Source organism: Spermophilus citellus (assembly GCF_964194105.1).
Source record: "Spermophilus citellus genome assembly, chromosome: 17".
Lineage (NCBI taxonomy): Eukaryota > Metazoa > Chordata > Mammalia > Rodentia > Sciuridae > Spermophilus > Spermophilus citellus.
This window is the reverse complement of record NC_138199.1, coordinates 25,823,363-25,849,894: the sequence shown is the minus strand read 5'-3', so window position 1 is coordinate 25,849,894 and position 26,532 is coordinate 25,823,363. Positions and strand designations below refer to the sequence as shown.

General features: G+C 41.7%; 2 protein-coding genes across 2 annotated transcripts in view; one reads left to right on the top strand and one right to left on the bottom strand.

Moving 5' to 3' along the window:
* Window positions 1-634: 634 nt before the first annotated feature.
* ITGAE (integrin subunit alpha E) overlaps window positions 635-26,532 on the bottom strand; it is a gene marked incomplete at its 3' end in the record, with an annotated part of 69,028 nt that continues 43,130 nt past the window's right edge. Inside the window, exons 17-31 of the mRNA XM_081272889.1 lie at window positions 26,009-26,139; window positions 24,558-24,721; window positions 23,204-23,332; window positions 20,281-20,354; window positions 16,423-16,555; window positions 14,658-14,756; window positions 13,763-13,842; window positions 12,983-13,057; window positions 12,380-12,443; window positions 12,190-12,297; window positions 8,751-8,804; window positions 8,370-8,465; window positions 6,802-6,897; window positions 1,959-2,069; window positions 635-730 (exon numbers count right to left, since the gene is read on the bottom strand). Of these exons, the coding sequence (XP_081129015.1) occupies window positions 635-730; window positions 1,959-2,069; window positions 6,802-6,897; window positions 8,370-8,465; window positions 8,751-8,804; window positions 12,190-12,297; window positions 12,380-12,443; window positions 12,983-13,057; window positions 13,763-13,842; window positions 14,658-14,756; window positions 16,423-16,555; window positions 20,281-20,354; window positions 23,204-23,332; window positions 24,558-24,721; window positions 26,009-26,139 (1,510 nt within the window). The remainder of the gene's footprint in view (window positions 731-1,958; window positions 2,070-6,801; window positions 6,898-8,369; window positions 8,466-8,750; window positions 8,805-12,189; window positions 12,298-12,379; window positions 12,444-12,982; window positions 13,058-13,762; window positions 13,843-14,657; window positions 14,757-16,422; window positions 16,556-20,280; window positions 20,355-23,203; window positions 23,333-24,557; window positions 24,722-26,008; window positions 26,140-26,532) is intronic.
* On the top strand, window positions 8,757-11,993 carry HASPIN (histone H3 associated protein kinase). The gene has a single exon (XM_081272904.1). It carries the CDS (start codon window positions 8,994-8,996, stop codon window positions 11,313-11,315), a length of 2,322 nt encoding a protein of 773 aa, XP_081129030.1. The 5' UTR covers window positions 8,757-8,993; the 3' UTR covers window positions 11,316-11,993.

Below are 26,532 nucleotides of genomic sequence, written 5' to 3'. Positions count from 1 at the left end.
CACAGCTCAGTAAAATGGCTGGATAAATATTCAAAACAACCAACTGTTCTAAAGACAAACTCTAATCAGGGGAAGAAAAAGATATTTTTCACTATCATAATAGTAACAAAACTATCTATCTATCTATCTATCTATATATATATATATAGCTGGAAATAAAGGTTTTCATAAATGACCTTCATAAAGGTCTTCTTTCTTTGAAGAAAATGATAAAACCCTGCAACAGAAGTGTTTTTAAAAACCTCAGCAAGTTAGAGAAATGTTGTTTTTCTAAGGAGGAAAACAATATTGGAAACATCAATGCTCTCCAATTAAAGCTATACACTTAAGATAAACCAAGCAGATATAAAAATTTATTGCAAAGGGATATTTATTTTAAGGTATATTTGCAAATTAAAAGCACTATTATAAAGGAAATAGTTCAACTTTATTTAATAGCAGATGTTTCCCAAGTTTACTTTTTGTACAATGCACAAACATTTTGGGGACAATGTGTGGTTAAAAAATAATATTCTACAATTTGTTCAATGCTGCTCTAGATTATCCTAAGGGAAAAGTAATCAGTACAATGCCAAATCTCTAGAAGTTCAAGAATTAGCTGGTTATTCTCTCCCAGTGGACAAGGAAGCAGGTCCTAATCTTTTTCCAAGAGTAGACTGTCCGATTTCAGCTGGGCCTTCCTTATGCTCTCCAAGTTCAGTTGTTGATATTTTCTTTTAAAAAAGCCACACTGAAACAAAGGAAGGGAAGCCCAATTACAGGCCTAAAATACCTGTTTTAGAAAACGTACTTCCAGTTGTTGCCTACATAGCCCCTAAACAACTCTGCTTCTTATACTTGTATTCCCTTTCCCTTCTCCTGAGCCTCTCCCTGATAGTCAATCCTCCCAGACTCTTTGATGCTACCTTTCCTGGTGCTCAATCCTCAATTGGAACTGACTTCCCATCTCGCTCTGAACCCCCAGAATTTAAACCTTTCTTCTAACTAATTCTACAAAGTTGTACAGTTTGGGCTGCACTGGATCTAATCTTACTTATGTAATAGTACAGCCTACCATGCTGAGGGTAGAAAGAGATCAAGTACAGCCTCCTACATCAAGCTCAGAATCTAGTAGGAAAGGAAAAAATTACAATATGGTGTGACAACTGCCATGTGAAAGGGTTTCCAGAAGGGAGCTCATAGGACAAGCACAAAGCCCAACACAGAGGATCCAGGAATCTCTGAGCTGAGTTTCAGGGGAGAGAGTAAACAAAGTGAAAAGGTGGGAATGAGCACCCCTGGCAAGAGGAGTAGTCTGTGTTCAAGCAGAAAGATGGGCACCTATTTCTAAACAGCTCGATTTGTCTTGGAGAGGAAAACAAGACCTGGGCATGGGAAGAGAGGGGTACAGGCCAGAGAGCACAGGATCTTGAACAGCAATTAAAAAGTTTAGACACTCAAACAGGGAAGACAAGGAAAGGATTTAAAAAGGAGAATGACCATCAGTCTGTTTTAGGAAGATCTCTCTTCAATTAGATCTTTATTCCTTCACACAGAAACCAAGTTTCTCATTTGCCTAAATGGGGTGTAAGGTTGAAGCAAGAGGAGAAAGTGGCCACAAGGCCAGGGTAGCTGCTCTAAGTAAGGACTGGCTATCCTGGGGGTACAATGCCCAACACCACAGCCAGGTCCTATCCCCCCCCCCTTTTTTTTGGTACTGAAAATTTAACACAGGAGCATTTTACCACTGAGCTACATCTCCAGCCCCACCCCACCCCCTGTTTTTTGTTTGTTTGTTTTGTTTTGCTTTTTAAATTTGAGACAGGGTCTCACTAAATTGCTAAGGACCTTGTTAAGTTGCTGAGGCTAGCCTCAAACTTGTGATTCTCCCATCTTAGCCCCCCAAGTCACTAGGTTTATAAACATACACCACTGCACCCAGCTTTATCTCATCCTTATTGAATACAATGAGAACTGACCTTGAACAGGATGACTATAATCACAACCAAAACCAGAAGGCCAGCAACACTGCTTCCAATGATGAGAGGCAAAGAATGGTACTCCTCATTTGTTAGGAAGATGACCGTGATCTAGACAAGACAAAGAGATGGTCCAATAAATCAGGTACAGCAAAGAAGGAAAACAAGTTCTTGTTATTTTAAATAGAAAACATGAGGACTTGGCAACATCCTGGGCACTGATCAAGAGTGCTGACAGTAACATCCCCTGATGCAGCTTTAAGATGATCTAAAATCATCTCACGACCAAAATACCTTATAAGAAACCACTGTAGCCTCTTATCTAAAACTGCTGTGTCAGAAGAGTGTGACCTTGAGTTAAAGATGCTCTAACAGTTGGAAAGAGAGTCCCATGGCATCAAGACAGAAAATCAAGATTCTACAAAGCCATGTTCCATGTGTCCTTGAGTCCCACACTAATTATCTTCAAAGTGATGATTTATCTTAAATGATCTCCAAGTCCTCTCCAACTCAGTTCTCACAGCTTTGTTAAAAAGTGTTATTAGTTGTAGATGGACACAATGCTTTATTTTATTTATTTTTTACATGTGCTGAGGATCAGACCCAGTGCCTTACACATGCTAGGCAAGTGCTCTACCACAGAGCCACAATCCCAGCCCTCACAGCTTTTTTGATCTTGCATAAATCCCTTAAATTCTTTGGCAATATAATCTCCTTACAAGAAACATTTGACAAAGGCAATGATCTGCTCTTCACTAGATTGAGGACATATGTTCCTCAGGGACATGATAATACATGCAAAATTGTATTCATGTGTAATACTTGTGGGGCTCTTCTAGTATAAATTACCCCAGTTTTTTTCCCAAAGGATCTCTCAATTTCAGGTATCTCATCTCCTCATTAACAGGGCTCAGCTAGAAAGCATGGGGTATGTGCATCCTGACTGAGACCCAGCCCTCCCAGGTTGTTACCACAGTAAGGTGCAGGACTGAAGTGGAGCCAGAGGGCCATCAAGACTCCTCTTCCTGTCCAAGACAATGAATTTCCTTCATGCATATGTTTAAACGCAAAGTTGGGGGTGTTCAGAGAGATTTCTGTATGGAGTACAGAACCACACAAACTTACCTTTGAGGCTTCTTCCAAAAAAGTTAAAAGCAATTGACTTAAGATTGATCCTCCAGGCCCTACTTAACTCACAGGCAGCTGAACTTAATAGGGCTTAAGTTCTGGGCCTTGAAAGTAGGGAAGTGTCAAAGCAACAGAGTAAGAGAAAAAAAAAGAGGTGGCTTTTTTTTTCCCCTTTTTCTTTTTTAAGCAGAAAGTAGCAGAACTCAATAACCTGGGTTTAGGAAGTACAAGGAAATTCCAAGGTGATGGTGTTAGAATCAGGCCAGATTTGGGTAGAAGAACCACACCTATTTTTCAAAGCCTTCTTCCTTTTTCCTCTTTGAAATGCACAGGTTCCCAAAAGGGCCCCAAAGCTACCTAGCAGAGGTTAAAAGAGAAGCAGGATACAGGATATTCTCCTTGTGGCAAACGTTGACAGTGACCTACTCAATAGCCATTTTCTCTGTTCAGATGTTGTTTAGGAATCAAGACTGATCTAAGATAATCACAACAGAACTATCCTCTTTTTGCCAGTGACTAAGATGAAATCCAGTCCTCACTAATAAAACTTAAAGGGGCCTGGGTTTGTGGCTCAGTGTTAGAGCACTTGCCTAGCACATGTGAGGCACTGGGTTCTATCAACAACACCACAGAAAAATAAATAAAATAAAGGTATTGAGTCCATGTAAACCTAAAAATAGTAAAAACAAACAAACAAAGACATAAAGGGATGTCTCCTGGGAGTTTTTAGAGAAGTTTCCTCTCTGAAAAGGGAAGGCACATAAAGAAAAATGCTTTTGGTGACCTCTTGCTTCCTAGTTTGTATTCTGTCATGTGAAATACAAATTGAGCATTCCTGATCCAAAAATTCAAACTCCAATATGTCCCAAAATCCAAAACTTCTGAGTATCTTGTTGCTGCTCAAAATGTTTCAGACTTGGAACATGTTGGATTTCAGATTAGGAAATGAATGACTGGTAAAGTCTATTAAATATTCCAAAATTTTCTGATATCTGAAATATGTGAGGTCCCAAGGATTTTGGATAAAGGATACTCAACCTTATGGCATTTGGAGATTGGCAACTTCATGCTGGACATGAAGAAAGGCATTATCTAACACACAAGGATTAGGGAGGCAGGCCATTAAGCAGGGCCTACATTCCTTCCTAAATAAACAGTACATGCCCTTCTGGCACATTAGCTGAATTTTTTCCCCATATCTGTTGCTAAAATGCATCTGGATACACAGCTATTTATTCTCATAAATTCACTGTAAGTCAGGTGCTTATTGGCAGGAACTACTTAATATTTTGCTTAGGATACTGAATTTAAAGAAAAGGATTTTTGGGAATCTATGCTATAGAAATAAAAGCATCAATAAGAGGAAGAAATATATAAGTAAATTAAGAATATACACATAATGAACTATTAATAATAATTCTCTTTGGAAAGAGAGTTAGGGGCAGGAGAAAGTGAAGGAAAATTTGTTTCAGTTGGTACCTTTCTATAAGGATTAGATTTTATTGCTATTTTATTTTTAAAATTCTAGGCAATACAATAATGAGGCACTTATGTTTCTTTATTATGTCATTTTCTGTATTGGAAGAACTTTAAAAACAGCCTGTTGTCTCAGCTACTTAGGAGGCTGAGGCAGGAGGACTGCTTGGGCCCAGGAGTTCAAGAATAGCATAGTAACACAACAAGACACTGCCTCACACACACACACCAAAAAAAAAAAAAAAAAAAAAAAAAACAGAGAGAGAGAGAGAGAGAGAGAGAGAGAAATACTTTGAAATAAAAGAAAATGTTTATCTTACATATCTAGAGAATTGTTCCTTTCCCCTCCTCCAAGAAGGAAAATTGAGTACTTATATTTAGCAATCCAGGCTCACTCTATGAACATTTGCTCTAGTAAAGAATCATGCCTAACTCAAAAGCTCATTGATAACATCATCTCTGAAACCAGGAGCATATCCTGGCATAAGTCAACAAGTATGAAAATGCAGTGTTATGCCAGGGTTTACTGAAGGAAAACCAAGGGAATAACAGCTGATAGGCATTGGTTGTTTTCCATGTCAAATAATTTCTAGAACTAGATTTTGGTGATGGTATACATAGTGAATAATGAATATATTAAATGATACAGAATTGTACTTTTAAAAATAGTTACAAATGTAACTTAATTTTACATGTATTTGCCAGAATACAAAACGTATTGTTTTTTTTAAAGTATGTATTTTTTTATTTTTGTAGTTGTAAATGGACAGCATGCTTCTATTTGATTTGTTCATTTTTATGTGGTGCTAAGGATTGAACCCAGTGCCTCACATATGCTAGGTGCATGCTTTACCACTGAGCTATAGCCCCAGGCCTACATTGAGTTTTTTGTTTGTTTGTTTAGTTTTCGGCAGACACTACATCTTTGTTTGTACGTGGTGCTGAGGATCGAACCCGGGCCGCACGCATGCCAGGCGAGCGCACTACCGCTTGAGCCACATCCCCAGCCCCCCTATACTGAGTTTTTACAGACTGTATATAACTGTTAAAGCCCTAGCCAGTAAAATAGGTCAATAAATGATGACAATTAAATAAATACTATGATTTTTTTTTTAATGCAGTGTAACACACACAAGAGCACTTAACCCACAGACCACAGAGGTCCATTTAATTTCTGTTCATACTTCTGAAAATCAAATTCCAAGAGTTCCAGTACTGAATCTAAGTCTTATTTTAAAAATTATGCAGGGGCTGGGTTGTGGCTCAGCAGTAGAGCACTTGCCTAGCATGTGTGAGGCTCTGGGTTCGAGTCTCAGCACAGCATATTAATAAATGAATATAATAATGGTCCATCAACATCTAAAAAATTTTTTTAAAAAAATTATGCATTCATGAGTACTGTAACTATTTAATACTATAACTAAACACTGATATACACAGTAGAAAGATAGTTTATATATGCAAAGAATAATTTCTCAGGAAAAAAATTTTTTAAAGTCAATGTATGTGGAGAGCAGTGACCCAAACCATGGTCCCTGATTCCCTCATGGCTGCATCTGTGCTTGGAAATTCCTGTGTAAAGGTACAGGCCAAGATGGCCTAGTTGCTATGGTGATGCCCGCCCAAGGAGGCTTTGTGCAAAGGTACACAGCTCTATCAGTTAGAATCTTGGATTCAGACACCAACTCCCAGGGGTAGAGAAAATTCTAGACATAACCCTGATGTCGCGCAAGTTTCGCTGCATCCTTCAGGCTGCCTGCTTTGCTAAAACTTTCACACAAACAAACTTCTGATGAGAAAAACTATATAATAAATGTGCTTAGCTAGCTCTGATGTCAGTCAAACCTTACCAGGCCCCAGGCACCTGGCCCTAGCTTTTTTTCTATGTGTTTGTCTTTTTTTCATTCCCCATCACCCCTCAGGTTTCTGAATTAACGGCCATGCTGGTTGCAGCAAACATTTTTAAATCAAAGTATACATTGCTGTTGGATCTAAGCTAGTTATTTCAACTCAGACCTCCTCAGCTTAGGCCTTTTTACTCAATTCCTTATTTGATAGGTAAAAACTGAGGCAGAAGCGGATTCATTCAAGATCACAAAGGCAGCATTAGTAGCAGAGCCAAGAACAGAAGTGATAAAACTGAAAATAGGAAGAGAGTAACAAGGGAGTGACTGTGCAAGGACTCAAAAGCTACACACAGTTCTCCTAGGACACTACCCAGAAAACAGCCAGGGATTACCTTAGTTCTGTGGTTCTCTGCATTCAGCCCCTCATATAGAGATTTGTTGAAAGATATTTCACCAAAAATCTGCAGTTCAGTTACATCTCTTAGTAACTATTAGATGACGGGGAGGAAGAAGAGAAACAAAACATATTAAGCATGGATTCCTTGTTTCTGAACATCATTCACCACCTTTCCCTTTAAATGTGTACCATCTCCAGTATTCTTTAGTCTCATTAATGCCCCCAGCATCCATTCAGTTACCAAACAAGAAATCTGCAATTAATCCTTATTTTCCTTTACCCTCTATCTCATTCCACTATTCCTAGCCAAAGTCAGTTAACAATTTTTTTTAATCCTCTCTTGCATATATTCCTTTTTTTCTCCACCCCCATTTCCAGTTCTTCAGTTTATACCACACTGCTCTCATCTGGATCACTACAAGATATTAAACTTGATTACTAGTTCCCACATCAGAATAAATGATCAGGGAAGGCCTCTCTAAGAAAGTAACATCTGTATTAAATACAAGAAGAAACCACCCACATGAACTTAGCAGAAGAGCAATGTTATGCAAAGAAACAGCAAATACAAAGGTCCTGTAACCATAGTAATATTGGCAAATTCGAAGGGACAGAATAGCTGGGTTATAAGAAAGGGACAGCAGGAGAGAAAAGAGAGTACTAGGAGAGAAAGTTGAAAAATTAGCCAAGACCAGACCATGTAGTACCTTGCAGGCCATGGAGGTCGGGAGAAGGTATGGATCAGAATCTAAGGGTGTTCAAACTTCACTTTTTTTTTAAGCACAATCTAATGTGGATGGATAGTGGTTAAGTGAATTATTTATAGGTGTGGGAAAAGCAGAGGCAAGGAGAACAGGTCCAAAGTTACTGCAATTGCCCCAGCAAGTGACAGTAGCTGTAGAGATGGAGAAAGTAAATGAATTTAGGATATATGCTGGAAGTGAAATAAAGTTTGTTGGTGGAATGGATATGAGGCATAGGAAAGGAGCAAGTCACAGATAATTCCTAGAATTCCTAGTATGAAACAGGATAAAGAATAGCCAAGGGGGCTGGGGATATAGCTCAGTTGGTAGAGTGCTTGCCTAGAATGCACAAGACCCTGGTTCAATCCCTGGCTCCCCACACACAAAAAAAGAATAGCCTGAGTAACTGGCTAATGAGCAGGCTGGGACAGAAAGTCATCAAGAGGCTTGTTCTTGGGCTGTGGTTGTAGCTCAGCGGTAGGAAGCTTGACTAGCGTGTGTCGGTCGAGGCACTGGGTTCGACCCTCAGCACCACATAAAAAAATAAATAAAGAGGGCTGGGGCTGGGGCTCGGTGGTAGAGTGCTCCCCTGGGACGCGTAAAGACACTGCGTTCCATCCTCAGCACCACATAAAATAAAGGTATTATGTTTGTCTACAACTAAAACACACACACACACACACATACACATATTAAAATAAATAAAGATTAAAAAGTGGAGGGAGGGTGCTGTTCTGGACATGTAAATGCCATTACAGTTTCTAAGGGAGATGGCCTAGAGCTGGATAATCAGATCTGGAGAATTTTGGTCTCAAAATACCTGCTCAGCGTGACTCAAGGATATCTCTGCAGCCACAGTTACATTCTCTTTTTCTGATGTGATATTACAGCTCACTGAATACCATTCGTCCACACGCTGCAAAAAGAATCTCATTAGCTTAATCCCTTTACGCGTGGGAAGGGTGAAATTTTTAACACTCAGGTCCAGAATATTTCAAGGTCCCAGAACAGGGGGTGTGAGCAGTTTGAGCGCTCACTTTGACCCAAGTAAAGCACCAACCCTGGCAAACCCAGTGAGGGGAGGGAGGAGGGCCCTGACCGCCGCCGTGCATTGCTTTCAGGGGGAATCTTGGAAAAGTAGCATCCTGGCTTCTCCCTATCACGTGCTTCAATCCCTCCCTCTCGGGGAAACCACGCTCACCTGAAATGGATCGCTCACACAAGCGGGCTGATTCTCGGTGCACCCAGTGTAAGCCTGAAACGAAAGCCATTCCAGGGACGCACTCAACAAACTAAAGCTCCAAGGTTACCTACCCCCTCACTCCAGTAAGGCCCGGTGTGATGCGCACGCCTGCCGCCGGGCACTAGGACCCAAAGGGCAGGCGAGCGCACCACGCGGAAGTCTCGCGGTGTTTGCATTTGAACTGCTTGGCGGGTGTCTGCCATGGCGGCGTCACTCCCGAGATCTGAGATCCGACTCTTCCGAACGTACGGGGCAGCCGGTGGCGGGGGGCCGCGGCGGCGGCCGGGCCGGGCAGCGGCGCAGTGGTTTCCACCGCAGAACCGGAACGGTATCTTCAGCAGCGACACCAGCAGCGGTAGCCCGTCGCAGTCTGAGGCTTCCGACGACTCTGACGACCCGGACTTCCCCGGCAGCCCCGTCCGCCGACGGCGGAGGCGTCCTGGCGGCGGAGTCTCCAAGAAGCAGCCCACCCTGATCGCGACCCCAAGACGCCTGAAGCTGAGAGCACGGCCTCCGCTGAAGTGCAGCACCCCCTACTGCCCGCTCCGACCGCCGCGCTTCCCCAGCAGCCGCGGGGGCCGTCTCAGCCCCGACTTCAGTGAATGCAGCCAGCCCAAGGACCACGACGAGCTGGGCCTCAGTGCCTCCCTGATCAGCCCCCGGCCCTCGTCTGGCCCCGGACCGCCAGCGCCAGGGGATAGTATCATCTCCACCGGTCCTCCTGCCTCTTCAGATGCAATCTCTGCAAACTCAAGTGGTTTCCACTTGCCATCAGCCTCCCTGAACCTAGCATCTCCCCCACGCTCCCAGGAAACAGCAACAGAAGGAATCTCGGTCACTAGTGTGGTCCACCGAGCTCAAACTAGCCTCACGTCTGCTCTCTCTAGCCTTATGGACTCGAGATATCCAGTGGATCGTGAGTGTGGGACACACAGAAAAAACACGGAGTCTTGTTGTAAAAGGAAAGTGATGGGAAACAGACTGGAGGGCACAGGTAAAAAGAGGGTCACAGGCAGAGACTCATCTCAAAAGAGAGGGTCTCAAAGGGCCACCCTGATAGACTCTAAAGAAGCCACTGGTTGCAGAGGCCAGATCATACCTAGGAAAATCAACAGGCCTAAGAGGACTAGGCCAAGGCAAAAGAGGAAACATCAGGAAGCAGGGGAAACCTCTCCTCTCCATCACCACCGATTTAAAAAGAGCCAAAAGATGGGAAAAGATTCATTCCTATCTCAGGACCTGACTCATTTACCAAAGTCCTGTTCTTGGACCAAAATCAGGGCCTCCTTCAATTTCCACAAGAAGAAAATTGTGACTGATGTGTCAGAGGTAAGCAGCATCTATACCATTTCCAGTTCTCCCTCTAGGTCTTTTGTATCAGAATATTCAAACCCTCCTGTCTTAAACACAACAAATACTGCTCTGTCCCCACAGCACTCCTCTTCTTTGCACTTGCTAAGCCCTTTAAACATTATACGTGTTGCGGACAAAAAGGCCTCTGAGGCTGAAAAGGTTTTTTGGGAATGCGGTCAGGAAGGACCTATCCCCTTTAGCCATTACCTTTCCACAGAAAAATTGGAACGATGTGAGAAAATTGGGGAAGGGGTGTTTGGTGAAGTGTTTCAAATGATTGTTGATAGGAAACCTGTAGCCCTAAAAATCATTGCTATTGAAGGATCAGATTTAGTCAATGGATCCCATCAAAAAACCTTTGAGGAAATCCTGCCAGAGATCATCATCTCTAAAGAGTTAAGCCTATTATCTGATGAGGCGTACAACCGCACAGAAGGCTTTATTGGGCTGAACTCAGTGCACTGTGTTCAAGGGCCTTACCCTCTCTTGCTCCTCAAAGCTTGGGATAACTATAACTCAACCAAAAAGTCTGCAAATGACCGCCCTGACTATTTTGAGGAAAGTCAGCTCTTCATTGTACTAGAATTTGAGTTTGGTGGGATCGACCTAGAGCAAATGAAAACAAAGTTGTCCTCTGTGGCTACAGCAAAGAGTATCATACACCAGATTACAGCATCCCTTGCAGTGGCAGAAGCATCACTGCGTTTTGAGCACCGAGACTTACACTGGGGGAATGTGCTGTTAAAGAAGACCAGCCACAAGGAGCTCCGCTACACCCTCAACGGAAAGACAAACACCATTCCTACCTGTGGGTTGCAAGTCAATATCATTGACTACACCCTGTCACGCTTGGAGCGGGATGGGATTGTGGTTTTCTGTGACATTTCCATGGATGAAGATCTATTTACAGGTGAAGGTGACTACCAGTATGAGATTTACAGGCTCATGAGGAAGGAGAACAACAACTGCTGGGGTGAATATCACCCTTATAACAATGTGCTCTGGCTACATTACCTCACAGACAAGATTCTGAATGAAATGACCTTTAAGACTAAATGTAACACCACTGCCATGAAGCAAATGAAGAGAAAGATCCAGCATTTCCATAGGACAGTGCTGAACTTCACCTCCGCCACTGACCTGCTCTGCCAACACAGTCTATTTAAGTGAGCTGAATGTGTCTTACTGTCCCAAACTGAGAGAGCCCTGGTCTTAACGCCTTCGGTCCTGCTTTCAATCTCCATCCCAGAGCAGGGTAAAGTAGAATTCCATTCTTATATGTTTCCAGTCAACTTTTCAAGCAAGAATTTTGTTTTCAAGTGGAAACTGAAATATTTGTTGAACTGATTAAACTTGCTGTTAACAAATATTCTTAAACTACATGTAAGAAAAAGTATTTATAACTTATAAGTCCTGTTTCTAATTGTCAGCAGAGTCCATTCTGTAAATTCCACATTTTCAGTTTGAGCCTTGAAATTGTTATGTAATCTGAACAAAAAAACAAACAAACAAATCAAGAAAGCCTAGGTAACAGCTGTTAAAGTGATCAGAGCCTGTTCCTTTAAGTAATAAGCCTGGTGTTGAGAACCACATTACAGATAAGAGGTCAAATAAAAACAAAGAGGCTATATAGCAAAGCAAAGACCAAGAGGGAGTGGAGGGAAGGAAAATGAAGACAGATGGTTTGTAGGGGCAGTGTGAGAAATGTCACATTTATCAGTCTCACTCACCAATCACATAGAAGGAGAGGCAGAGTTTATCAATTTTCAAAAGGAAAATAAATGTCTCCATGGCTACAAAAATGTTTGAATTTTTGCTTATTTTTCTTCAAGGAGAGGAAAATTGAAATGCTGCTTTAAGGCCTGAGTACCTGATATTCCTTCTGAACATAACTGGTAATTCACTCCTAATGTTTGCCTGTGGCTAATCTTGTTTTACTAGATTAAACAAGATCTAACTTTACTCCTAAGGCTCCTAGTTTTTATATCTTTGAGAATCCATAGTCACTCTGGAAAGAAATGTGATAAGAACTGCCTGTGAATACCTGGGTTTTTGTCACATTCTTCACTCTTACAATCTGGAGACCTTGCAATTTGATTGGGATGCAAATTTGCAACAGGAATTTGGCTCCAAAGAGATTTTCCCCATGTATCTGCCAAAAAAAATCAGAATAGGAAGTCAAAGCTTAGGTTGCTTTGCCACCTGTAGCTTTGCAATAAACACTAAGCACTTACACTGAAGAGGAATTCTTTGTGGTCAGAAAGCCCCTGGCTTGTGTTCATGTACATCACAGATGGCCTGCAATTGAGAGGACTTGTTAGACCTCAGAGTCCCCTTTTAATTTTGAATGAACTTTAATGTTTTCAATAAGATACACTATGACAGAGGGCACCAGATCCTTAAGAGGAATCCAAGGTAAATATCAAAATGTAAAGTGGTCATAGGGTAGTTGAGAGGAGGTAGAATATTTGCATTCTGTATAGTTGAGCTGGTTCATTTTCTAATTACAACTCCTCAGATTAGCCTTACTTTTCGCCCTTTTTGCTTCCCAATACCACAGCCCCTGTCTTTCCTCCCGAGTTCCTACCCTCAGTTCCCTTTTGTAGTAAGACCAGCTGGCACTGCTCCTTCTTTGATGACCACCATAGGGTTTTTAGAACCCAACTGTGAGTACCATAAAGATTAGTGCTAGAGCCTAGGTTCTAAGCAGCTTCATTCATCTCAGAGAAACACAATGTTCACATCCACCCTGATTACCAGTTCCATTCATAAGAGAGAAGGCCTGAAGCTATGCGCTGTGGGCAGCCACACAGGTGTTAGCCCCATGGAGTACTTACTTGGAGAGAACTGCAATGAAGGCATGTCTGAATCGAAGGTTGTGGGTTTTTCTGGCCAAAGACCTTTGGTTGGAACTGAGAATAAGACTGTTAGTTCACAGCACAACTTCTTTGTATCCTGGCTTCCCAGTGTCAGGGTACAAAGGTGGGGGGATCAGGTAAAAAAAGCTTCTTAGAGATAAATAATTAGAATGCACACGAATCATACTTAAGAGTAATGTTGATTTTAAAAGGGTTTCTCAGCATCAATACTGTTGACATTTTGGGCCAGATAATTTTTTGTTGTGTTGTCCTATACATGGTATAATGTTTAGCAACATTCTTGGTCTCATATTCACTAGATACAGTAGCACCTCCTAAGTCATAGCAATCAAAAATGTCTCCAGAAAAAAAAAAAAATGTCTCCAGGCATTACCTCTAGGAAGCAGAATCACCCCTTCCCAACACCATACTTCATGCTGCCCCTAAACCTAGAGGCTTTGCAGATAATAGTTACTCCAAATTTAAATAAATCAGAACTAGAACTTGAGTCCAAAGCTTATTCCACCAGACTATGTCATAGTTTTACTTTGTGAGAAGAACAGAACACTTTAAATAGCTTTGATTAAAAATAATAATAATAACCGAATCACTATGGGGGGGGACAGAGGCCTCTGTGGGTTCATTAAGGTTCCCCTCCTCCCTTGGCAGTAAGGAAGTCACAGTTCTCACAGCATGCACATGGGAGGGAGATTCCCTCAAGGCCATAGCCTCAATAGGCTTGATACAGGCACTACTTACTTGGAGATGGTCACAGTGATGTCTGCTGTCTCGTTTGGAAAGGCATTCTCCTCTAGCTGCCAAACTACTGAAATGTTTGCCTAATATTTTAAAGGGGGAAAAATGGTCACTTGATTCTTGTCTGTACCATTCTCAATTCTAACTGCCTACTACAAACCAACCTAGGAAACAATTTTTGTAGCACAGTGTACCTCTCCATCCATTATTTTATATAAGCCTTCCATGCAAATATAGAGTAAGCAGAGCAGGCAGCATTACCTTATTCCCCTTCTACACTTGAGATTTCCCATGGCACAAAAATAATCTCTACTGCCATTCAGGGTATTGCACGCCTGTAATCTCAGAGGCTGGGAAGGCTGAGGCAAAAGGATGTCGAGTTCAAAGCCAGCCTCAGCAATTTGGCAAGGCCCTAAGCCACTTAGCCAGACCCTGTCTCAATAAAATATTTAAAAAGTGCTGAGGATGTGGCTCAGTGGTTAAGCACCCCCCCCACCCCGGGGTTCAATCCCCAGTATCAATAATAATATGGTCTGATGTCCCTTCTGTACTACCCCCCAACTTCACACTTTTCCTGGGATTAATCAACACTGTCTTTGACTCCTTTCAAAGCAAGCTTAGCAGATGTAAGCCCTGCTACAGATTGACTGTACAGTAAAGAGAAGCATAGAGACCACAACTGAGAGGTTCAAATATAGCTGGGATGTAAACATCACCAACTCCAGAGTTGTGCAAACAGCCAACCAATTAAAACAGACTCATAGGGGGCTGGGGTTGTGGCTCAGTGGTACAGCCCTTGCCTAGCATGTGTGAGGCACTGGGTTCAGTTCTCAGCACCACATATAAACAAATAAATAAAGGTCCATCAGTAATTTAAAAAAAAAAAAATAAGACTCACAGATGACCTCTTGAATATGGGGTGACCAATCTTGCAGCTCATGACCAGGGCAGAAGCAGTTGGCTTAGGGTCATCACACTGAATGTTTGGAGAAGAAGGCTGTGAATACAGAAAGAAATACTTCTTAAGGAGTAAAAATTAACCCAGCCAAGAGCTATAACAAAATAAGTCAGACTTGGTCTATTTTTCTCACAAGCAGGACTGGTAGGCTCAGCAGTAGAGTTAAGAAATTTAAATCAAAGGTTTAAGGGTTGGTTCTGCAAGTGAGGCAGAGAACAGCAAAAGAAAAGATGAATTCCAACTAGGAGGACTCTATCCTCACAAGGAAGGAGATAATATGAACTGGGCTGTGGACCAATGTAAATGTCACTGCTTTCTTTCTTTTTTTGATCTCTTCTCGTGTAAAAGATTTTAAAAATTTTGATAACTTCATCATTCAATGTAACCCCAGATGCCACAGTGCCTACTACTGTGACTGCAGCTGTGGCAGCAGCTCCAGCTCTGTGGATCTGGGAGGAGAAAGAGGGGTAGGCGGGTGGGAGAGGAAGACCAGCATGGACCCAAGCACTGCCATGTACCTTTCAACCATGGTTCCTCATCTGGACTACTGAGTACAGAAAACAATTCTCCCACGAATAGTATATCACTAGATCCATTCTAGGTGCATAAGAGAGAATTTTAATTTTTCATATACTGGATGCCATCCTTGCCAAATAGCCTAAGAGTGGAGAAAACCCATAGTTCCAACAGTGAACAAAATTACACTGTGGTATATGTCACCCAACAAAGGAGAAGACAGAGGATGGATGGAGTTCAAGTAAATGTAAATAAATCAGTTTTGATAGCCTCAAAGCAAATCAAAGCTGAGTTAAAGGGTCAATCAACAATGGGTCTGGACTTGACCACTTCCTTTGAAATGAGTAAATTAATATAGATGTAAAAGCTGTGTCCAGAAATACTGTATCTGAAGCTCTATATCTCAGATAGAAATTGAAACTGCTCTTTGTCAAAATGATTTAGATTGATGGGCGTGGTGGCACACACCTATAATCCCAGTGGCTCAGGAGGCTGAAGCAGAAGGATTTCAAGTTCAAAGCCAGCCTCAGCAAAAGCAAGGCACTAAGCAACTCATTGAGACACTTTCTCTAAATAAAATACAAAATAGGGCTGGGGATGTGGCTCAGGGGTCAAGTGCTCTTGAGTTCAATCTCCAGGACCCCTCCCCCTAAATGACTTAGGTCTTCCAGGCAAGAGCAAGATGGTTTCACAGTTATTGATTAAATTTCAAACAGCAAAGTTTCTGGCCATCTGTAAGTTTAGAGAATAAAATTTCTCAGTGCTGTGATAATTCATAGTTGTAGGTGTCCTTGGGAGAAAGAATATTTCCTAGTATCTTTGTACCTGGCTTTGTATCTGTGATCCCAGCTTGGTGAAGGGCTGGGCAGAATTTCATTTTCCTAGCCCAAGCTAATTTTTACTTTCTCAATGCCTTAGGGTATTTATCTCTCAAAGCCCTGGTTAAGAAAGGCTGCAAGCAGAGAAGGCTAATTGTGCAGCAAAATGGAGGCCCTGATGGTATTTAAAGCAAAGAAAGAATCTAGTACAATTGGGTGGGGTAAGACTCACATAGTTATTAATCATTTATTGGATGGACTAGAAGGAAGCTGGAGGCAGGGAGACTAGTAAGGAGGTTGCAAGAGAAAAGCAGGTGTATGGCAAGGGAAATGGTCGAGTGGCATATTTCTGAAGCTGCTGTTATAGTTACCTTTTGTATCCTCTTAAACTGTAAGTTTCTGGGATAATTCAAAACCATCCTTGTCATATAGGAATCTTCCCCAGAGTTAGTTAGGCTAATGTTCATGGCCAGCTCCTTGGTGAGACCCACCACCAATTCCTGCCTGCACAGGCAAAGATAAAAATGTTGCCAGTTTATTTAATCTGTACAAACTTGGATGCAATAGGACAGCACATCCTTAACTACCTTCTCAGATAAATTGCCATTTAGCCTAGATTTTCATCTCCTCAACATAACTTGGACTGCCACACTCATTTTCGTTGCTGGGTGAGATTATAATGCCTACTACTTACCATGTGCCAAGGACTGTGTTTCACAAGCTCAATTAATCCTCATAAAAACCCTGTGAAATGGCACAATTACTCTATTTTGTAGAAAAGGAAACAGAAGCCCAAAGAGGCCACTTGGCCTGAGGTCTAGCAGCCTTCAAAGAGAAGTAGGGAAAATCAAATCCAAATCCTCTTTCTACCACCAATTAATTCATTTTGACCCTAGGTAAGGCACTCCATGGCACACATTCATCCATTCCACAATTATTTACAGATCTGCTCAGCACTGGAAAGCAGGACGCACATAACTCTACCTTTGAGGTCCAGACTGCCGAACAACCTCAGTAATTGAGATTGACTAGACATATAGTAACATACAAAAACACTTTTTAACTTAATGGAGATTGACTAGACTTATAGTAACATACAAAAACGCTTTTTAACCATGTAAAATGTCCAAAGGTGGAATAGACAGATCTGGTAAGTGATGCAACATATGTTTTGTTGTTATTATTTGGTCCTGTTTTTAATTTTATCACAGCTGAGAAGATGTGGATTGATTGGAGGGAAAGACAGGAGTCAGAGACAGTTAGAATCTGCTGTGGAAATTCATCCATCAGGTGATAAATGCCTGAAATAAGACAATAGTATTAGAGGCAGAAAAAGGGAAGAGAGGAGTCAAAGAAGATAAGGGAAGCAGAGAGGTAGTCAAGGGTGAACTCTAAGTTTACAGCTTGGCTGGCCAAGTGATGTTACCCTCTGAGGGAGAGAACACAAGAGGAAGTAGGATGGAGGAAGATGAGTTCAGTTATGAGAAGAGGTGCCTATAGGATTAAAGGTAGAGGTGCTGATTGTTAGTCAAACATACTGTTCTATAGTCCATAAGAGAGCTCTAGGAGTCAAGACTTTGGAGTGCTTTGGAATCCGGCCCAAAAAGCAGACATAGCTGTTTTCAACAGGGAATTAATTACAGCCAAGAACCATCCAGGATATTTAATAGTGTTTCTTAACCTGAGTTCCAGAAATAGTTTCTGGGGGCCCAGAAACTATTTATGTATGAACATGTAGTCTTCTAGGGAAAGGGGTCCATAGTTTTCATTAGATTATTTATTTATTTATTTATTTATTTATTTATTTATTTATTTTGAGAGTCTATGTCTGCAGAAAGGTCAAAACCACTGAGACAGACTCAGCAACTTTTGAAATAGAAGCAATTGCTTGACTTCTTCGCTAGGGGGTGATGCAAGGCAAGCTATGCATGCTTTATCTGTTTCACAAGGAATTGGCTGAGTGGATGGTTCTTGGCTGTAAATAATTCCCTGTTGAAAACAGCTGTGTCTGCTTGTTGGGCCGGATTCCAAAGCACTCCAAAGTCTTGAATTGGGTCCTTAGTGATGGGCAGCACTAAGCTGTCCATATCTGAAATTCAAGAACTACAACTGTCTATGAGGGGCTTTCCAGGACTCAAGGAACACCATTCTTCCCTACAGATTCCACCCACAGATTCCACCTCCAGCCAACTGACTGTCAGTATCATGATACACACGCAGCACTAGTAACCAGGGAGGACATGAATTTAAATTTAAATACCCAATGGGACTAGTGGCTAAGATGTTAGATGATATAGTTCTAGATACTCAGGCTGTGACTACTCTTCTTCACTTCCCACATCCACTCTGACAGCAAATGTTCTCAGTTTCTCTGCTATCACCTGGGTGTAAGCCACCCTCATCTATCAACTGCATTATTACAGTAATACTTACTTATTGTCTCCCTGCTTCCTCCTTTGGTCCCCCAGTCTATTCTCAACATATCAGCAAGAATTATGTTAATTATAATGTTAACACACACCCATGTTTATAGCAGCACGATTCATAATAGCCAAGTTGTAGAACCAGCCTAGGTGCCTATCGACAGATGAATAGATAAAGAAATGTGGAACAATGAGGGTCTCCTTCCATTTCCATACAGTTTCCCTTCTCTCTCCCTTTCTCCCACCCCACTCGTCTCTGTTTAATGTTAGTCTTTTCCTCATGCTCTTCTTCCGTGTTCTGATCTTAGTTGCTCTCTTTATATCAAAGAAGACATTTGGCATTTGTTTTTTAAGGATTGGCTAGCTTCACTTAGCATTATCTGCTCTAATGCCATCCATTTCCCTGCAAAATCCATGATTTTGTCATTTTTTAGTGCTGCATAATACTCCATTGTGTATAAATGCCACAGTTTTTTAATCCATTCATCTATTGAAGGGCATCTAGGTTGATTCCAAAGATGATATGTCATGAGCTTTGTAATGTTTTGAACAACCGATAAAAAAAAATAAAACTCAATACAACTTTAAAAAAAAAGAAATGTGGTAATATATACACAATGGAGTTTTATTCAGACATAAAGAAGAATTGAAATTATGTTATTTGTAAGAAAATGGGTGGAACTTGAGAGCATTATGTTAAGCAAAATAAGCTTAATCTAATGGCAAAATAAACCAGACTAAGAAAGTCAAGGGTCCTATGTTTTCTCTCATATGTGGAAGCTAAAGAGAAAAAAGGAAGAAAAAAAAAGGTGAGAGGAATCTCATGAAATTAGAAGGGAAACCAATAAAAGAAGGAAACCATCAGGAGGGAGGTGGGGAGGGAGGCAGAAAGGGAAAGGGGAGGTAATGGAAAAAATGAAATTGATCAAATTACATTATGCACATACACAATATATATATATATATATATACACACACACAAACACATAAACTCCTCTGGCCTCCCAGTTTACAGTGAAAGCCCTTCTGAGGACCTTAAAGACCCACTGATCCTCCCTACCCCTTTACATTTCCCCAATCCCACTTCCATACCTCACTATAATCACACCAAGCCCTTGTCCTACCTTCCACCTGCCGAGCATGCTCCCATCTCAGGGCACTGGCAGTTGCTCTACTCCCAGGCACTCACATAGCTCATTCCCCCACCTCCTCCTCCTATAAGTGCCAAATACCACCCTCCCTGACTACCCTAATTAAAACTGAAGCCCAACCCCCACCCAGCACTCCCTGCATTATTTTTCTTCATAGTACATACCATCAACTTAGAGTTTACTTAATTATTCTCCCCCTAAAAACATCAGGAGCGCAGGGATTTTTGCCTGTGTTGTAAGGTTTCCCAGTGCCTAGAATGCATATCACAGAGTAGACACTCCAGAAATACTTATTGAATCAATTAATGAATCTGGTCAAGAGGTGAGCCAGGAAAGAAGTTACCTCTAGCCAAAGTAGCCCTAGTAATGGGGTATATTGAGTTATGAACATAGCATCATCCAGGATGTTAAGAGACCTGGGTTCAAGTTCACCAAATGACCAAGGCTCTCAGTTACTAAAAGTCTGTTTCCTGATCTATAAAACAAAAACACAAATCTCTGTCTTGTGTCTCTGATAAGGTGACTGAACAATCAATGTAAAGACCTTTGGGGGAAGGAGGAAGAAGTGTGCCATGGATCCCCATGAGGAGTTTGCCCAGGTAAATCTTTAAAAGGAAGTTAACTGCAGAAACTATGACAACTGGATCCAACTCACTGAGAGATGCTGGTGACCAACTGTAATTCAACGATGCAAAACAGTTTATTCTTGCAATTCTTCTCATAGGGCAGCTGTAGGCAGACAGAGAGGGGCAGGATCAGTGGGGAAGGGGCCCTGCCTTCCCTGGCAGCCCTGCTTCACTAGCTGGGATTGTGCCCATAGAGTTGTGACTGATGTCCCTGAATCTAGCCTGTAACACAGGCACACCATGATCCAGGCCTCTGGCCAAGGTAAAAAATGGGGTGACCTTTGTGGAATGGTGGGTGTGCCCATCACATTCATATCACGTGAATGAAGCAGCGACACTCTCAAGCAGCTCACTATTTGAAACACTTGGGAAGGGAAACATCTGTGAAGGAAAGCTTCCTTAGCCTTTCCAAATGTGGGCAGGAGAAGCCAGGGCAGGAATGGGGCCACCTAATCAAATAATGCCAGGTCCAATCCTTGGAAAGGTTCTCTCCCCTACAGCTGGTTTTCTCTGTAAACTAGCTATTTCCCTAGCAAGCTTGCCTACACATCACAAACTAATTCAGGAAGTCACATTTGGTTCAAAAGAACCCTTCAAGGTTAAAAAGCCCCAGTTTGAGTTGAAAGATAAAATTTTCCAAAGTAGCGGGGGAGTCTCTGCATTTATGTCCCCAGCAGCCAGCAATCACCACAGCAGACTTCTGCCAGACTGTTACCATGGTGTGGGGTGGGATTGGGAGCCCAGAGCTTGAAAGGAGACTTTTCTACTTCCTGGAGAAGGGAAATGCAATTTACAAAAGTCAGAGCGTGGAGCTCTATCTAACTGGGTCAACAGTTTTATGCAGGGTTCTTTTGTTTTGTTTTTTATATAGCCAAGTGGCCTGTTCTCTTTCATCCAACCTCAGTGAAAGGGAACAGGGTTAAACCCAGATAGAACTCATTCTCTGGCAACATTTATGTGCCTGCACCAGAAAATTTTTCCTTATTCTTTTTATAGATGGAATAAAAAAAAATTTAATGTCTTTCCCAAACCATCATAGCAATGACTAAGGTAAGACTGATAAATAGATGTTAAGCAAATATGTACGTAATCTCAAAGCATCTCACCATAAATATTTATCAATTACAAAGGCAAATAGCACTAGTAATGGAACTAATCAACATTACATGCCTCCTGATGTGATATTCTAAGGACATACTTTACTCCTGTGATATTCCTACCAAAGACACATTTGACCTGAATCAAACTATGGGGGAACATCAAACAAACACAAACTAGGGAACAGTCTATAAAATGACTGGCCTGTACCCTTCAAAATGGTTAAGTTCATTAAAGACAAGAGAAGGCAGATAAATTGTTCCACATTAAAAGAAATGAAGATAAATGACAAAAATGCAATAAATGATCTTAGACCAGAACTTTTTCCTTTTGCTAAAAGGACATTAATAGGTCAACTGGAAAATTTGAATACATTTATAATTATAGTGATCATAATATTTTATCAGTAATTTCCTGATTTTGATCCTTGTACTGTGCTATCTAAAAACAATGCCCTTGTTTTTTAATAAATATATACTAAAGCATTCATGATAATAAGATAACATATCTGTAACTTATTCTCAATGAATAATGCTCAGGGATATTTATTTTGTTTTGGTTTAAATCTGTCTTGCCATGTTGCCCAGCTGGCCTTGAACCCCTGAGCTCAAGCAATCCTTCCACCTCAGCTTCCCAAATATCTGGGACAACAGGTACATGCCATCATATCTGGCTCTGAACTATTCTTGTAATTTTCTGGTAGGTTGAATATTTCAAAATTAGTTACCCTAATTAATGGTAATATACTTATCACCAAAACTCTATTACATTAGCTCTCTCAGTCTTTTCTGAATCATCTAATTTATTGCCAATACCAAATTTTTAAAATTCTACAAAAAATAAGTACACTTTTATAAATTTAAAATAAAGTCCCTTTGCCTAAAAAGTTAAGAAGACAATCTTGCTCATAGGGAATCTCTCTTCCTGGGCAGATGAGCAATAGGAATGGTCCCCAGATTATGTTACTCTTCCTATTTCTATCATTCCTCATGACTGATATGTTAGGTATTGATAAAAAGCAGAGCTAAAAATCTATATGATTTAATTAACACAGAGCATGTTTTGTTCAAAATACTGGACAGCCATGAGTGCCCTATGATTAACCTGGAGATATTCCTCATTGCCTGAAGATTTCTGTACCTGCATGAACTAATTTTGACTTGTTTTTGAAGGCTTAATTCACCCCAACAGATGATAACTATTATTTTTTAATGTTCACCTTGACATTTCTCTATCCCTGCAGATTCTCCTATATTCTCTAAATGGAAATTGGCAGAGCACCCTGGGAGTCAGGGCCTAAGTGAGATCTCATAGGATTGGGAAACTTGACTCTTTGTTGCCTCCTCTGACTTCTCTTAGTCATGAAAAAAGTTTCTGTGACACTACCTGCTTTTCTTAGCTGCACCAAGGGAGACAGTGGGGTTTGGTGGGGCCAGAGGTTCAGCCTGAAGGCTCTGGGCAGGGTCTGAATAGGCAAGTATACCAAAGGCCTTCCTCTCTTGCAGCTCAGGTCAGGACAATTCCAATCCACCTCTCTCAGGAATATCCACCACTCCATCCTCGGAAACCTTTACCAAGGGAGGATCTCAATATTTTAATGTAGTCTATGCTTCATTAAATCTGTAGTGAGTGCTTTTTGTGAACTTAAAGTGGGTTGAAGACCTGTTACCCACCAATGAGGCCCTGAGCAAATGAACACCATCTTAGTCTCCACTTCCAAATCTGTGAGGAACCCAGCTGCTGTCTGAAGACCCTCCCTCCAACCTAGCAGAATTCTTTGAAGTTAGGATATTAGGTGCTTTTGTGGGATGGCCTCTAGTAGGGTTGGATCCTAGCTGTTGTAGGCAGAGTCACCTGGAAAATGGTTGAGGGCTCCGGAGGGGACTCCAGAATGGGGCGGGAGTGGCCCTTCCATCCCTCTGGTATCTGGAGTTGGTAGTTGATTTTGACACTGATGTTGGAGAAGCAGTCCTCCTCACAGAGCTGCAGGGATACCGAGGAATGCAGGATTAGATTTGGATTTGGAGAAGGTGACAAGGAGAATACTTTTAACTTTGCTGTACCCATTAAGAAATAAACGTTGAAAGTTGTGAGTCAGAAGTCCTAAGTATCTGCCAAATAATCCCGTCTGAAGGGAAACTTCCTTCAAGAAAATTGCTAAGAGCTTGGGGGGAAAATCTTCATTGATCTGCTATGGCCTCAGGTATCATAGCTCCTCAGGGTTCTCACCCCAGTTACAAAGGGATTCTGTCCACCAGGGACTAAGAACTGGCTCAGACTTTACTTGGAAAGCAAATGGAAGCCATATGAGGGAAGAGTCATGGTCACATATAGATCTTTCCCAAAGCAGCACAGAGGACATATTGGGTAAAAACTAAAAATAAGGATATTACTGAGGACACTATTTGCCATTCTTTTGTTTAAATGAACCTCTTGGCCATGAAAAGGACTTTGAACATGCGAGAGGAAACAAGCTTGACTCCCTGGTGGAAAGGGTAGTTATGCTTTTATTTAAGAAGACCATAGTTAGGCTAGAAACTCTTAAACCAATTAACAATCACCTTAGGAGAAGATAGTAGTCTGAAACATAATTAATGAGTTTGTTTATTAGAGTAAATTACCTTTATAGGTCCTGTTAAGCTCCAAGTCCTGATAAATATTTTCTTCCATATCTCCAGAGAGATATGGAAGATATAATTTTCTTCTGGCAAAGGAGAAAATCATTCTGAATGATAATTTCTGTCTTTCTATTTCTATTCCAAAAGTTGGAATTAATCAATTTTTCTGATGTTGACTCATATGAGGGCCTTCAGCCCACTGTTATTACCAAGAGGGTTAGATGACATAATAAACACTCCTAATTTATTACCAAGAAAAATACCACCAATTAGAGCATCCCCCCTTTAGTCCAGCTTCTTTTCTTTTCTTTTCTTTTCTTTTCTGCAGTGCTAGAGATCAAACCCAGGCCCTCATACATGCAAAACACATGCTCTATCATGGAGCTACATCCCCAACCCAGATTTTTAAAATTTGGACTTCTGGTATAATTATCTACATCTCCCATGCCATTTTGTGATTCTTGATCTTTTATAATTGTTTTAATTGCCTTCCTCATATGTATGAGTTCATATCCTGCACTGCACTTAACTCAAAGCTTTTCTCAGTGTCCTAGACCTTTCTAGATGTCTATATTACTTCCTCCACTTACCTCTTCCTCCACGGGGTTGAGCTGGAGGGACTTACAAAGATGGGACTGATTGCTCCACTCCCTGAGGTGGCTCAGACAGTCCCTCGAGTTAGAACACTGCAGCCTCTTTCTTGGCTTTTCCATGTCCACATCCAGTGTGAATTTAAGCAATGTCCCTCTGAGGCCTGAGGATGAAGACCAGATCTTCCTGGTGAGGCTGGGATGGACATTTCCCAGACAGAGAGCCTCCAGCCTGCCCAAGGATCCTGTGACCCTTCCTGAACAATATCCCACGCAGCAAATTTCCTGGAGCTCAACTTTGAGGGTCTTTATTTCAAAGATGCTCTTCTCACTGTCCCTGAACCTGGTGAAGGTCCATTCAGCACTCCAGCCCTATACCCAGATACAGCATATTCCTAGGACTGAGTCTGCCTTCCTTAGGGAAGAAGGCTCTCCAGGAGGATGGGACCAAGGGAAAAAAATGAGGAGGAGGAAGAGGAAGAAGAGGAGGAAGGGAAAAGGTGGTGGAATATAGAGAACAGAGGGAGAAATCACAGAGTAAAATCTGAGCATAGCAGGCCTGGAAGCACCTTAGAGATTCCCTGGGCCAACAACTCCTTTACTGTATAAAACAGAAACCAGGGATCAAAGAGGGAAAGATACCTTCCTAGTAGCACACAGCCCTCAGAAGGCTCTGTCCTGGAAGTGACAGGTCTATCATTTTCTACCCTCAGGTTTAAGCAGAGGCCCTAACCCAGGATTCTGCTCTCTGACCTGCAGGGAGCAGGGAGCCATCACAGGGTTTTTTACTGAGAGTTTCAACCTTGGGGACTACTGCTGAGAGGGCAACAGTACTTGCATTGGCAGTAGACACAGGGACTATGGGAACCATGCCCACCTTTTCTTTCTAGAATTAATCTCCCAGTGAATGTCAGATAAGGGGATGGAAGAGAGGCTAGGTCTCTAGCAGATTATTTTTGGCCAGGGGGATACAATAAGGGAAGAGGAGAAGATATAACTCAGAAGAAGAGGGAGGGCACTTCTCAGAGCCCCTGACACAAATGAACAACATACATGCACATGCACACACACACACACACACACACACACACACACACACACACAAACACACACTGGGAGGAGGCCGGGGAAAGCAGCAGATGAAGAACGAGATGGAGCTGCCTTTCTGAGTCTTCTTTCAGAAACTCAATCCAGCATCTCTGAGAAAAAGAGCAATGCCCCTCTCCCCAGCCCAGTCAGTAAAGCTTCTCTGAGTATGGATGGAACATCAGATCTTCCTGGGGTAGTTCTCATTTAATAGAACTTAATGTCACAGGAGCTAAGATCTAGCACGGGATCTTAAGCATCAGAACCTCCTACCAACCCGCTACCCACAGTCCTCTTTCCCTGCCTCCCACAAAAGCCAATAAGGAATGGCCACAACAACCCAGGGCTGCTCTGCTGCCTGTTACCTGTCTTAGCCGCTGAGGTCAGAGAGCTGATTTCAAAACACAGACGTACATTCACACTGCCGTTGAAGCCAATGGGCAGTGCACTGGGGGTAAAGTTCATGGACACCTTCAGCCGAACCACAGGTAGTGAGCTAAACAAGACAGCAGAGAGGACTGTGAGAAGTGACCTTGGGGTTTCTGGGTCAGTGCACTCATTTGGGCATTCACATGAATACCTCTACTATGCAGGGGTGCTTGGAGTCAGGATACAATAGAGAAAGAGACAAGTCCCTGCTCTAGTGGGAAAACAGACAAGCAAATAAATAGGAACAAATAAGGAAATATTATATACTGGTAATGCTATAATGACACAGGATAAGGTGATGGAGACCGAGGGCTACTCAGATTAGGTGGTCAGGGGTTGCCTCACAGATAAGGAGGCACTGAGATGGAGATCAGTTAATAAGGAAGAGCCAGCTCAGTAACAATCTGGGAAAAGAACAACCAATAAAAAAAAAATGAGACCTGAAATTCTAAAGAAATAA

Coding starts and splice junctions, on each gene's coding strand:
- HASPIN (XM_081272904.1), top strand. CDS start 8,994: ATGGCGGCGTCACTCCCGAGATCTGAGATCCGACTCTTCCGAACGTAC.